This window comes from Trachemys scripta, chromosome 13 (assembly GCF_013100865.1).
Source record: "Trachemys scripta elegans isolate TJP31775 chromosome 13, CAS_Tse_1.0, whole genome shotgun sequence".
NCBI lineage: Eukaryota > Metazoa > Chordata > Testudines > Emydidae > Trachemys > Trachemys scripta.
Window position 1 is genome coordinate 22,890,561 of NC_048310.1, and position 13,755 is coordinate 22,904,315.

The following is a 13,755-nucleotide window of genomic DNA, read 5'->3' on the forward strand; positions in this document are numbered from 1 at the left end:
TACTAGATTACTACCTCTCATAAATTTTTGTTGACCCTTCTAAAAACAAGATGAATGTTTTAATGTGTAGTTATGGTTTTCTTACAAATGTCTCCCTTAGTGATATCGTTAAACTGCTGTTGTTGCAATCTGCTGGCATCTCCCAAGCATTTATCTATGTATACATGAATGAAGCTGCTCTTTGATATCTACTTGCCACAAAATTAATAAAGGCATGCCTGTGTCTATATATATATAAACTGCAACAGGAAAAATATCAGCACATGCATGAACCTAGAGGAAGTCTTTATAGTTGAAGAAAGTAAGAGTAACTGCGAACTTGCAGAACCGCAATGCATAAAAACACCTTTTAACCCTTTCCCCTTGTATAAACCTTCTTGAATCCTTGATCCAGCGTCCAGTGTCCTATGCCATCATGCACGGTGTAGTGAAAGCAGTAAGGTTATATTGGAGCATGCATGCGGTGAAAGATGAGCAGACTTGGGGGAAAAAACTCCTTGGAATTGCAGAAAATAATGATTGGCTGGTATAGAACTTTGCTTAGGAAGCTCTGGAGCTAACTAATAGAAAATCGACATATTTTCTGGCTTGAAATAAGTATCTGCTCTCTCACATCTAGAAATAGTATGTAAATGACTGAAATAATTGTACACATCCTTACTACTTGTATTTTACTGTACTTTTCTAGCATATTTTAATCCATACCTTAAGTAGTTCTCATCTTGATTTTTGTTTTAATCAGTAATAAAGTCAGAGTTTTATGTTCCCCTTTAATTCAGTAGTGACTGTGAAAGTTTGTCTTAGCATCTCATGTTCCAAAACTAAGTGAAATACTCCATGTTGTACAGTGTCTGTTGCAGAACTTCATCCGCCTTGGCTAGCAGTCTTTTAAAACTGCAGTTTATACATTACTCAATATCTGTGTTTTATTTGATACAGATTTAGCGATTTCCCCTGAAGAAATAGAGACTGCATCTGGTCTGGGTGCTTAACACGCTGATCCTGTCCATTCCTCCAGTCTCTCTCCACTGCCTTTGGCAATTATGTATCCTTTAGGATTACCTAAATTATTTAGGTTTTCTATTTCCCAGTTTGTATGTAAAGGGGGAGGAGGGAAAAAGGAAGAATGAGTTATTAATTAAAGCCTAGTCCGTTATGTTTTCCGAGTCTGTCTAACATTTGTAAATACTTATGCTGCGGCTGATCCCCTCCTTCCTGGTTAAGTTGTTTAGTATGTTAGTTATTTGTATTGAATCACAGTCTATGTTATGTCTGATGTGTTGTCGTTGCAATGTGCAGTCAGTGTGACACTGATGGATGCGCCAATGGTTAGACGGACAGATGTTAGGGCGGATCTAACGGCATGCAAGGGAGAGGGGGGGCGAGCGAGTGAGAGAGACTGGGCTAAAAACATCCCGATTCAGTGAAAGTCGCTTATTTCTGGTGCAAACAACGCAGCCAGACACACACACACACACACACATACACACATGATTTTTGGAAGGGGGGGCGGGTAACGTTTCAGTGTAGTCTCTTAAGCAGATCTGATCGTTGCTTCTGTGGTCAGATACTATAACTGTGAGAAGAAACCAGCAAATATCAATGAAATGGACCTGAGCGAATTTGGCAGCACAAGCGGCATTTGACAACTCACCATTTTCTTGTTTGCAAGAAATGTTTCGTTTTTCCCCAACAGTAGCAATTTCCCGGGGACTTTAGGCGATTGCGATATTTTTTTCATCCTAAAGATCGGCTTTTAAAAAAAATTATAATAATAATAAAAAACCCCCCCGCCCCCCAAAAAACTTCTCCACCCTTTCATGTAAAGTATTTGAATTTCCTGCAACTTGAAAAGAGAAGCAAGAGCAAAGGAACGTCAAGTCGGCTTTACAAGATGAGAAGAGGCAACAACATCTGCACTTAGTAAGGTATTTGGAATTATCCCAGATCTTGAAGAATGGGGGCGAGTGGAGATTTTCTGATCTTACCGTAAAAGTGAGATCATCCTTTCCCCCCCTCCCTGTGGAAAAAAAGAGAGAGAGAGAGAGGAGGAGGAGGAAAATTATTTGCTACTGGTGTTTGCTTCACTTCTCTTAAGTAAAGAAGGCATCTTGGGACTAAGACGATTGTCTGTGATTTGCTGTAGCTGTCATTAAATATCTATCAGCCACACAAAGAAAGGAGGGGGGAGTGAAATTGGCAGCCGCGAAGGTGTTTGGCAATCGCTTCTGATCCATGTTCGTAAAGCACTTGAAACACCGTTAGAGTCCATCCCCTCTTTTCTGATGTACATTATTGCAACCCAGGAATACACAATCAAACTCACACCGCATCGATTCGCCAGCGCTCGCTAAACCCAGGATTTCACCAATGAACTTGGACCTCCCCCACCCCCCAAAAAAGTAATCTTCAAAGCAGAGTTTGTGAGTGAGTGTATGTGGCGGGAGGGGGGGGGGATTTTTGCAAGCAAGTGCTGCCCAGTCTCCCCAGCGAAGGCGTCTCGGGGCACTGCAAAGATTGAAAGAATAGAAACCTAGGCAGCATTACCACCTCCCCGAGCCTCCAGCCGGAGCTACTTCGCGAGACGTGCACAGACAGACGGAGAGGTGCAAAGTGGAGTTGCTCGCTGCTTGGGCTCCAGCAAGGTGTGCGCTGTGCAAGCCGGGGCGCTGGAGGTGCGTTTGCTGCGGCAGCAGCAGCCGGCCAGCTCCGCAGACCCGGGGCACGCTGGTAAGTTGGGAAGGAGGGAGGGGACGAAGAGGGAGGAAGGAAGGAGTGGGTGGGTTGTTGCTGTGTTGTATTTTTTAAATGCACCGGGGAGGGAGGATCAAACAATGCTCCAGGCTGCCCGAAAGGGGGTGGGGAGTTTGTTTAAAAAGCAATGCAAAAAGATCCCCAAAGCACCACTACGCCCTGAGAGGTCCGGTGTCCCCCCCCCCCAACCCCCGGGGCTGCTCAGTGTCACTGCCGGGTAGCTGGGCTGCTCCTGCCGGAGCCACGCCGGGCTGGCTGGCTCCTCTCTCGCCCCATGACTGATTTGCTGTCACCGTGCAGGGAGCGGACCTGCCCTGACATATCAGGCCTTTATGGAGAGAGGGTTCCGGAGCGTAGGTGGGTGTAGCTGGGGGAGGGAGCAATTGCACTGGGGCCCCCAGCTCGGGGCTCCCCGACAGCCTCCGTAACTGGGCTGACATGGGAGCCGTGGGGTCCCAGCGACCACGATGTACCGGGGCCCCACATTTCTCTTGGCGGGCCTGGGGGTGGCACGGCTGGGGGGCTGAGATGTGGGCTCACCGGGCAGAGACGAGTGGCGTCTTCCTGGGCCGGGGTGAGCAGCTGTGGGGGCGTCCCTTGCCCTGGCAGCGGGGGCAGGAGATGGGTGCCCCTGGCTGCAAGGGGCAGCTATGGCAGGCAAGGGAGGGAGCCGGCTCCTCGCGGGGGAGGAGAAGTGAGTGCCTCGGGGAGGGGTGGGGGAGTCCCTTGGTTACACGCTGGGCTGGAGTGAGTCCCCTGGCTGTGGGTGGGGGACCCCCGGAAGGTGGGAGGGGGGTCCCTGGCTAGAGGCAGCGTGGATCCCCTTGACGATGGCTGGCAAAGTTGGGAGGTGTCCAGCACAAGGAGGGGTCCCCCCCCGGCTGTCGGAGATGGGGAGGGGATTCGGGGTCCCCCCCCCGCAGCCCGTCTCTCTGGCGGCGCCTGCGGCGCGCCGCGCAAAGAGTTAAGGCGCGGGCCGGGGGGAGCGCGGTGCCCCGCTCCCGAGACTAGTTGGAGTGACACTGCGATCATCTCGTTTCCCTTCAAGCTTTGCCTGTTGCCGCCGCCGCTCCAGCGCCGAGCCGGAGCCAGGGAGCGAGGGGCGCAGCCTGAAGCTCTGCCGACTCCTGCCAGCGACCCCCCCTTCTTTATGCCGTGATCTCCGAGCCCGGCCAGGCACCGGGCGTGCGGGGCTGGGCGGGGCGGACGGCGGGCGCTCCCCGGCCCTCCTGCGCGCACCCCTCGTCGGGGGGCTTCCCCGCCGCCGGCCTCTGGGGCGATTTGTCAAAACTTCCCCCTCCGCCTGCCCGCCTCCCCCTGCGTGCCGCCGCCGCCGCATGCACAGCCGCAACACCCCCGAGCCCGCCCGCCGAGCCTGGAGCCGCTCACCGGATCTGCGGGGCTGAAGCAACTCTGCCCACTCCCGCCCCGAGGCAGCCCACCCCCTCCTGGCACCCGCGGCGGCAGCAGGAGCTCAGCATGCCGAGGAGGAAGCAGCAAGCGCCCCGGCGCGCAGCAGGTACGAGAGCTGCCTTCCCCGGCGGTTTGTTTCTCCCCTCTCCTCTCTCGCTTCGCCTCTGTCTCTTTCATAACAGCTCTCCGGCGGGCAGAGCTAGTTGGGTTTGCGCTGAGCTTCCCTTCTGCCTCGCTCCCCGGGATTGCACGTTGCACGCCTTGGATTTTGCAGAGTAAACTTGGTCAGGCAGACACATCACTGTGGCTCCCCCCCCCCCCTTTGGGGCTGGAGGTTGGGCATGATGGTCTTTTTTCCTACTTTTGGTTTATTCCCAGCTCCCCTGTTCCCTTCCCCCCTCCCATTCCTCTGTTTTGTGGACAACACTTTGTGAAAACGAGGGATATAATAGAGGTGAACGTTGAAAAGATGTGTGTGGCTATAGGGGTGGAGGAAAAGAGAGGTAAATGTTGCTCATTTCCAATCCCTGCTTTGGCACTCACTTTGATTTTCTCCCCTTCCTTCCCTATACAATCTCCATCCCCTTCTTTCACACACTCACAAGCAGTTTGTTAAAGACATTGATAATTTCTTTGTAAACAGCTAGTGTATGTATGTATGTATGTATGGTAAGTGGCACAGAGTGATATTACAGACTTGCAATGTTACTTTAAGATCAAACCATAGACAAGACTCCTTTATCCAAGTTTATCTTTCTCCCTCTTCCCCTTGTACTGCACTGTAGACACCTCCACTGGACCAACAGATCTCTCTAGTTGGTCACTTTCTTTGGCAACCTCTTCCCCAGTCCTATTGATTTTTTCATTTATGAGCCCAAATTGGGGAGCTGCAAAGGAAACCAATGCAAAGGGTGTGTTGTCCGATAACTAGCCAGTATTTTTGATGCTGGGTTTGCATTACCCCTCTTTTTTTTTTTTTCCTTTAAAGAAATTCTTTTCTGGGCTTTTGCCCTTGTGGATTTTGTTCTCTTTCTTTATGCCTGGAATGTCAGTTCCTCTTAAACTTGAGCAGCATTTTCTGGAAGGACCAAATTGTGGGTGGAGGGGTGGGGGAAAACCCAATAAAAACATTATTTTACAATAATGGAGGTATGTGGGGTGGAAAAAGGTTTCCTTGGCTTGTTGCCATCCTTGATTTGATGGCTGATTGATCGCCTGTCATCTGGCTGCCTTTGATCTATTCATTCCCGATAAACATCAATAAATCACTTGCCATGGTAACGCCAGACTCAGTGACGTCATATATGGCCTGTTAACTCTCTGTCAGTGCAACTTTAGGGACTTTTGGTTAGTTTTGTGACATAATCACATGGACATGCATTTTGATATGGATGATACTTACACTGAATGGATAGAGATATAGTCTCTCTCTTCATTTGGAAGGGTTAGCTATTTTGGGGACCAATAATTTAAGTGTAGACTGAAGCACTCATGGTGCATTCTTTAGGAGGGACCCATATGTATGCATGAATGTAGTAGTTTGCCAAGTGGCTATAGTAATACTTTTAATTAGTCCATTCAGTGTTCCCTACTAAAACTTAAATAAAGTAATCCTGCTACTTATGAGAGCATTGTCAGAAGAAATGCTTTAAAAAATCTGCCAGTGCACTTAGAAATATGTCAAGCTCTCAAAATGGCATGATTTGAACTTAGTAAGCAGCAAGCAATACAATGAATAACATAAAATATACACAACTGTATGTACATTTCCTCACCTCCTTAAGTGTACACTTACTTGTTTTTGTAATAGAAGAAACTATACTTGTTCACAGTAGATTTTGTAGTCTTAGTCTACATACTGACATTTGGAAAGTTTGGAACATTTTAATGTGCAATAGTAATATACTCTAACAAACATTTTATTTAAATAATACACTTTAATATGTTGAATTTCAGGTTAGTGCCATCAAATAATGATACTTGTAAAATGGGTTCAAAACTTTGTCCTTCAACATAATTTGAAAAGTCTAGGCTGTAAATGTAATTCAGTTTTTGAAGAACTTGGTTTTCTGAAAAGTTAGGTATATTCTTCAAAGAGGTGAGCTACAGTTTGGACTTTAAGACTCTAGGAGAATCTTTCCCTGGTGAACTCTCACATTTTGAAGTACTCTGTCTTTCTGTTTTTGGTTTAAGTGAACTAGTCATGATGTATGATATATCTTTTACATTTAGTAAAAATGTAATCTTTACAGTTGTAGCTTTTGGGTTGCCACATAAAACATAATTATTATGATCATTGCCTCCTGCTAAATGCTGTTTTATTAATCAGCTTGGAAATGTTATTTTTCCTATTGGCAGCATAGCCAAAAGTATTTTTTACACTTTTTAAAAACAGCTAAGAAATAGCAGGTTAGTTAAGAAATATTCATTACAAAAACTTGACTGCAGGACTAATAGGAGATGGAAGAATGGTTTTGCTCTATCAAAATGACCCGTCAAAACGACTTTGTTTCATATTTGATTTAATTGTCTCTCTCCTGACAGGCACATTCATCAATAGCTTAATGGTCAATCAGAAGTTGGCAGAGTGAGTGCTTTCATTCTTTCCCATACACTAGCTTTGGCTTTACTTTATCAAAATGCCTCTGCCTAATGGATATGAGGGATGTAGAATGACTGAAGGGCTACTTATTTAAGAAGAGTGGGGGAAAAAACACCAAAACATTTATGCTGTTGATAAGTGCATGAAGATAAATAAGTGAGCTGTGTGAGGGGTTTTTTTATTATTATTATTATGAGGCACAAGAAACTTCTCATTTTTTTCCTTCTTTTTGGCTTCACAGCTGCAAGTTATAAGGTTCATGACTGCTTTTGTGGCATACTGAGAGTGATGACAAATTGATTGCTTTGTACCGGTAGACCGAAAATAAATAAATAAATAAAAGGACTGGGAGGATGGGGGGAATTAAAGATGTCTGCTGATTGGTAATTCAGGAAATCCAGTCCCCAGCAACCTTGAGAATACTCGAGATTTTTTTTCTCTCCAAACTGAAAGGTCCGCTCAGCCATAAAAAAAGAAAAGTTGTTTTGCCAGCTTCATTAGTGTTCACCTAATTAGCTGTAAACCTGATGGATTCCTGACAGCTTTAATGATTGGAGATGACAAGCTCCACGCAGTGTCATCCAGCAGAATTAGGTTTGCAGCTAGTTTGATGTAATCAAGTTGATATTACACAGTCCTGGTTGCCTTTAGTTGTGCATTAACTCAATTTTCTGCTGCAGGTGACAAATGGGCTTTGGTACCTGGATAATCATGTCATAGGAATTAGGGCCCTTTTAATGGTCTGGAGTAGAATAACAACAACAAAGAACTCTCAGCAGCACAGAGCTTGCAGACATAACAGACAGGTGCACAAATTCTTTATGTCTAGCCCAAGTGTTAACACCACACTGTAGAAGACTAAAGCTGTCTCTAAGAATCAAGAATCTATAAAAATGAAAATTTCAGTTTGTTTGCTTTAAGATAGATGAATATCATGGATAAATTAGGGGGAAAATGTCACAGGATCATAGTTTTTAACTACACTTGTTAATGCAAGGGAAAGATCTAAATTACAGTTGCTGTTCCAGTGACTTTTGCCATTTAAGTTAGAAGGGAGAAAAACACTTATTAGTTAAAGGCTACTGTCTAGGAGAGCTAAGCAATACTATACTAATGGAGGCTAGTCTGGTTCATGCAAACAATAATTATCTATCTTTAAATTATAGCTTTTTTTTTTTTTACAAACACATCTATTTAAAAGATCAAGACAATGTGGTTTAGTTCTCATTGACTGAAAAGACTTAATACACATTCTCTATACATTCTATTCTCGCTCTTTAAAAGGACTGGAAACTGTAATGATTTGTTGGAAACTCATTTACGTTTTTTTATTGAATGAAACAATTACTGGTTTCAGGCCCAGACAATAATGCTGCATTTGAAACCTCTTATAGAACTTGGGGCCATGATATTTTTTCTACTGAAATGTGTTCTAAACAGTAGAAATAATCCACACACTTTCTCTGCTCTATTTAGCTCTCTAAACCCAACCTTAGTGCTTACATTCTGAAGAGGCACATACCATCAACATGAACACTTTAATATAACTGATAGATTAATTTTCAAAGGTGCTGAGCATCTTTAGTTTCCATTGAATTCAGTGGTGTTTGTGGGTTCTCAGCAGCTTTGAAAATCAGGCCAAAAGTGTATAACAAAAATTCTGTTGAGAGATAACACATAGGTCTTTAGACAAAATTCTAGACATGTAGATATGAGTTCAGGAAGTTGAACGCATTTCCTAATTCATGGGAATTGCTTGAAGCTACATAAATGCCTGGCAACTACATACATACCCCCAAAAGTAAATGTAGCGATAAAGTAGACTACCTATAAAGGTACTTGCAGTGTCAGCCCTTGGTATGTTATTTGCCTCCAAACCTGCCACATATTTTTCTGTTGGACAGAGATTCTTCCTAGCAGCAAGCTGACAAAATGATTAGTTATGGCTGTCCTCTGCTTTTTTTCTGCAAAGTGTGAGGAACAATGCAAAAAGAAAACGGGGCATAAATGTAAAAAGGCCTGATAGATTCCACTGAATATCCTGCTGGAAAACAGAATTTTCGAGAATCAGCTGCCATTGCTCCCATTAGCTTGACAGCTGTCAATTAGGGCTTCACTGCTCTCCTGGGCCACAGTTTATTGCGTGCAGTTGATGTTGTCATTTTGTTCTCAGTTTTGCCTTGAGCGCTATCATGAGCAGGAGTGAAATAGTCAATAACTGATGTATCAGCAGTTATTTCTTAAATTGGCTCACAAGTCTGCATTTTTCCTCTTTTTACTAAAGATTGTTTTGTAAAGTGATTAGAATGAATTGTGACTGCTGCAGGGTTATGGGAAATGCAGTGAAGCTAGGGTGAGTTAGCAGGATTAGAGTGGTTCCTTTTTGTCAATGCTGTTTTCAGGATTAGTGCAAACTAGAGTATAGAAAAGATCACCTTCAGGGTGAAGTGCATGGTAAATTTTAAAGTGTGTTGTGCACATGATTACATATACATGTAGTGATAAATGAGTGAGTGAAAAGAAATCATTAACCATAGCGTAAAGTAGTCTCACAAGTAGCTTTCTGTACAAACCTTGTAACTAGCTAGCTTTACCATACAGTAGTCTAGATTTTAATCCAATGTCTTGACGGTTTCTCAGGTCATCCAAATACAGTCTGGTAAATTTGAATACAGCCCCATTTCGTGACACGACTACTAGATCAACTGTAAAAATGCCTAAAATGCTATATTGCAAAGTAGGGGTGCATGTGTGTGCGCGTGCGTGCGTGTGTGTGTGTGTGTATAGTACTGAAAATAACATACATCTAGCGCAATCCTATGTTATCTGTAAATTACTTGAGATATGCTGTTTAGTAAATGATACTCAGGTGTTCAAGTGTGGGATTTTTTTTTTCAGTTACACCCCAAATTGTGGTTTGTGTGCTTGAAGTTAAAAACGAAAGGTGAATACAATATATTGTATTTAGTAACAATGATATGGACTGGTACATCCAGACAGATAATATGCAGTTGTAATTAGACTGAATAGACAGGCATTCATTTTTAAATTCTTTGACACATGCATAAAATAGTCATATAATAAGATAAGATGACAATTTTATGTTAGGTTGATAAAGTGTCCCGATACATGCATTTAAATGTCTGTAAGCCTTTTTTTATCCAGACAGATTAATTCTAGTTTCCAGCATTTGCAGTTAGTCATTAAATTAATTTTAAAAATCCCACTAAACAATGGATGTGTTCCTTTTTTGTGTGTCATTACCTAAAGCATGAAAACTGGAAACATGTATTCAGTTGGTTTTTCCTTGATTTCAACATTACTAATAAATTACATCAAAAATTGGTTCAAAGGATTCAAGCCATCATCCATGAGCAGAATGCATTGTAGATTTTTAAGAATAATAGTGCAGAATAGAACATTATAAGTGCTTGAACTTGTTTATGACCATTTACATGAAAAAACTGTAATGGTTCAGATAAAGGGATTGTTATAATAAAAAATATAAGACTTCTTCCCCATAATTTTCCCAATCTTACCACTGAAAGACATTTTTTAGCCAACAGATAGTCCATCAGTATTTAATAGTCTACAGAATTTAAACACTTTTTATTGTAATCATAAAGATTTCCAGAAAACAATCAGTGGTATATACTCCGGGAAAAAACAATCACCAAAAGGTCATAGAATACCTGAAAGCTTTTTGCGTTATCTTGTTTGCTGAGACAGTAAAGGTGTGTCTCTTCAAGAATAATCTAACTTTGCGTTTGTGCTTAATTATAAATTATTAATTCATAATGTCAGGACACGTGTTATTAATTATGACTCTCTTTTCTTCATCCAGAACAGCTGTTTGGGAATCGGGTAAGTTCACTACATTTGTTGGCATGGGAGTTCACCAAATGAAGAACTCTCCATTCCCAACTCACGTTACCACTCAACTCCCCTTCTTTTCATATTTAGTTTTTTTTTAAAGTGGTTAGAGTAAATTTGACATTGTTTAGAGTAAACTTCCGATCTTTCACATAATTAAGCACATTCACAATAAACAAACATTTTTGTGGAGGTGGTTGTTATGTGCTGGCCATGAATAATTCTTGTTTTAGTAAGGCTATCTTAAGGTAGAGAGGTCAAAAGGGCACCTCCATAAGCTTCTAGTGGGGGAAAGTAATACAATTTTCATGCCCCTCTACCAAACTCCCGCCGAACTTAACAAGTTTATGTAGAAGAAAGAGCTGTTTTATTAGTTTGGAATGACTGAAATTCATTTACTTTTGATATTTCATTTCTATCATTAAATTGAGCCCTGTGTTTCAGTTTCTTATGTGTTCTTTGTGGAATGCATGTTGCATAAAATAGGCAATTTTTAATGAACAATTTAATGTAAATGGGTTTTGAATTTAAATTAATATTAATGAAGCTTTGAGTGAATTTATTTTGCATACGTAAAGGCTTGTAACTCTTTCACCCACACATTCTTGTCTTTATGTACTAACACATTTGTTAGGTGAATTGGCTAGTTTCCATTTTTTGTGATAAAAAAATCTTTAATGGATTTTATATGGTTATTTGTGCCAGTTCAGCTTTAAACAGGCCAGTATCTCTATTTTAAAAATATACTTGATTTTACAAGCACATGTGAGTAGTTAATATTTTAAACATCTATTGCCCCTCTGTTTCTTAAATTTTTGACTTTAGTTTTGCCTTTATGCTTGGGGAGAAATTTATTCCGACAATAGTTACTACAATCAAGATGTTTTCTTTCTTTGGCTTACCTCTAATGCATTATGTATTCAGGAATGATGGGATGTTCTATAATTAATTCTGTTAGATGTAATTGCTATAATCACTTTGATGCTACACATAATAAAAGTAATATGGTAAGCATATGATAAAATATAAACACCTTATTGTAACACTCTAAGTAAAATTCTTTTTAAAAAATCTTGTTCAAAGCTAAACTTCCTGTTCCTTATTTTGTCAAAGATGACACTTTTATTTAAATGACATTAATTTTTAAATGAATGGATTTTGGAAATGGGAAAGTCTCTAACTGGTGGAGAATCTCAGCTAGTCGTGTGTAATCCATTAAAAATATAGTTAAGAAGCTAATCTTTACAGATGCTGCCAGTGACATGTAAATATCACTGTATATCTCATGAAATAAGAGACAAATTTGTATGTTGTATTAAAATGAAATACATAGTAAATAACAGAAACAGAGTAGTTATCAATTGAATACTTGTAGTGCAGAATTATGGGAAATATAAAATGTATGAAGCTTAGCAAGTAACAAGAGCGGAACTTTTGTGGGTATAGGCCCAAGTGGGGATGACTTTTTTCTTTTTTTTTTAGAAGTAGCTTTGAATGATAGTTTGCAAACAGTTTTTTGATAGGGAGGAAATGGGGGAAAAGATGTAAAGTGGGATAAGCAGTGGGATATTACTAAAACAGAAATGTTGATGTGGTCATAGTTCTTAATTAGTTGCACTCATATTTAATGCTGCAAAGATCACTTGGTTTTTGTCTACGTGCTTGTAGGTCTCTCCCCAACCCAGTTATATTTTACTATCCTGTGTTTTCTAAGCAATTGTGTATACAAATCAGGCTTAGAATGTGAACTATAAAGAAAAGTAGAAAAATACAGTTAATGTAGAGTGAAAAAATACCCCCCTCCCCCGTGTTATTTTCAAATAATACATAGTCTTTGTGTAGAGGGGAGAAGAGGTATTACGTTTAACTTCTGTAAGCTGAACAAACAATCCCAAACCAACCTCTTACTGAATTGTTCTAAAGGAAGAACAGCATAGAGCAGGGTGCTGTTTTTGAGTATTTCTGTGCCTGGGCTCTGTGCCTGAAGTCCTTTTCCTGCTAGGTCAAGCCTGTTGCTGGAGGGCCAGATCTCAGCAGGGGCCTCCTGAGGCTTGGCGAGGCTGTTCAAGACTGGCAGCCATCAGTCATCCATCTGTGACACAGAGTCTGTTTTTGATGGCAGGGATGATAAAAGGCCTGGGAACTGTATAGGCCCTTGTAATCAGGGCCAGTGCTGACATCCTTCTCAACTTTGACAGCTTCTTCCTTTTCTCTCTTCACCGCCAAGACTGTCTCAACTGAATTTTTTTTCTCTCTCTTGTTTCATGTACTTGATCAGTCTCAGATGCTGGGAATTATTTTTTTCTGAAGGGAGGGGGAGTGTTTCTTTTGGTTTGTGGGTTGGGCAGGTGTGAGAGGAAGTCTGTTTTTTTTTTTTTTTGTACTGTAGGCCTGTTGCTAATTAATGTTCCTCCATAAGATTCTGTCGGAGTTGAGTAATGTTTTTGATCTTTATGCCTGATAACTGCATACTTAATGAGATTTCAAAGCTGTGAGTGCAGCTCCCTACAATTATTGACAGATGCCTTTTCTTTGCCATTGGGTTCAGCTTCATAAATCCTCTTGCAGTAATGAGGTTCAGAAGTGCCACCCTGCCAGTGAGCTAATGAAAGAGGGGGGGAGGGAGGGAGCAGCTCAAGCCTGCCTGACACATTTTTTTCCTTTAAAATTTACTATGCAGATGTCAAGCTGTGGGACGATTACTTCAAACATGCTAATTTTTATCTTGCTTTTGTGTCAAGCCTGCGTGCCATTTCCCCCCCCAGTAATAAATAAAAATAGAAACCTCAACCTATTTAAATTTTAGCATGGATCATAACTATTGAAGACTTTGATAGATGTATGTTCTTTTGCAGTTTCCAGTCAGTGGAACAGTTTTTTGAAATCTGAAGGGCAGAGAGAGGATGAAAAAAAAAGCTCCTTGGGCCGCACGTCAGCCTGCCCTAACCATGCACTTGAAACATCGTAGATTTCATTTTAGAGTTCTGAAACTAAATCCTGGTGGAGAATAGCCGCACCATGCCAAACAGTCGATTTCCTTTTCAGCAGAGCCATATATCACTGACCCACCCTTTCCTCCTGACAGAATGACATGTGTCATTTATCAAATGGTC

At 41.6% G+C, this 13,755-nt stretch overlaps 1 protein-coding gene across 2 annotated transcripts in view; it reads left to right on the plus strand.

Annotated features, from left to right (window-relative positions):
* Positions 1–1,428: 1,428 nt before the first annotated feature.
* The window catches only part of TSHZ3 (teashirt zinc finger homeobox 3), a 70,186-nt gene continuing 57,859 nt past the window's right edge, over positions 1,429–13,755 (plus strand). The window contains exons 1-2 of one of the 2 annotated variants that reach the window (XM_034788514.1): positions 1,429–2,730; positions 3,803–4,273. In XM_034788514.1, the coding sequence (XP_034644405.1) occupies positions 4,234–4,273 (40 nt within the window). In that variant the 5' untranslated portion in view covers positions 1,429–2,730; positions 3,803–4,233. Of the gene's footprint in view, positions 2,731–2,933; positions 3,112–3,802; positions 4,274–13,755 lie in introns of those variants that run through there. The other variant, XM_034788513.1, reaches the window with a different exon arrangement.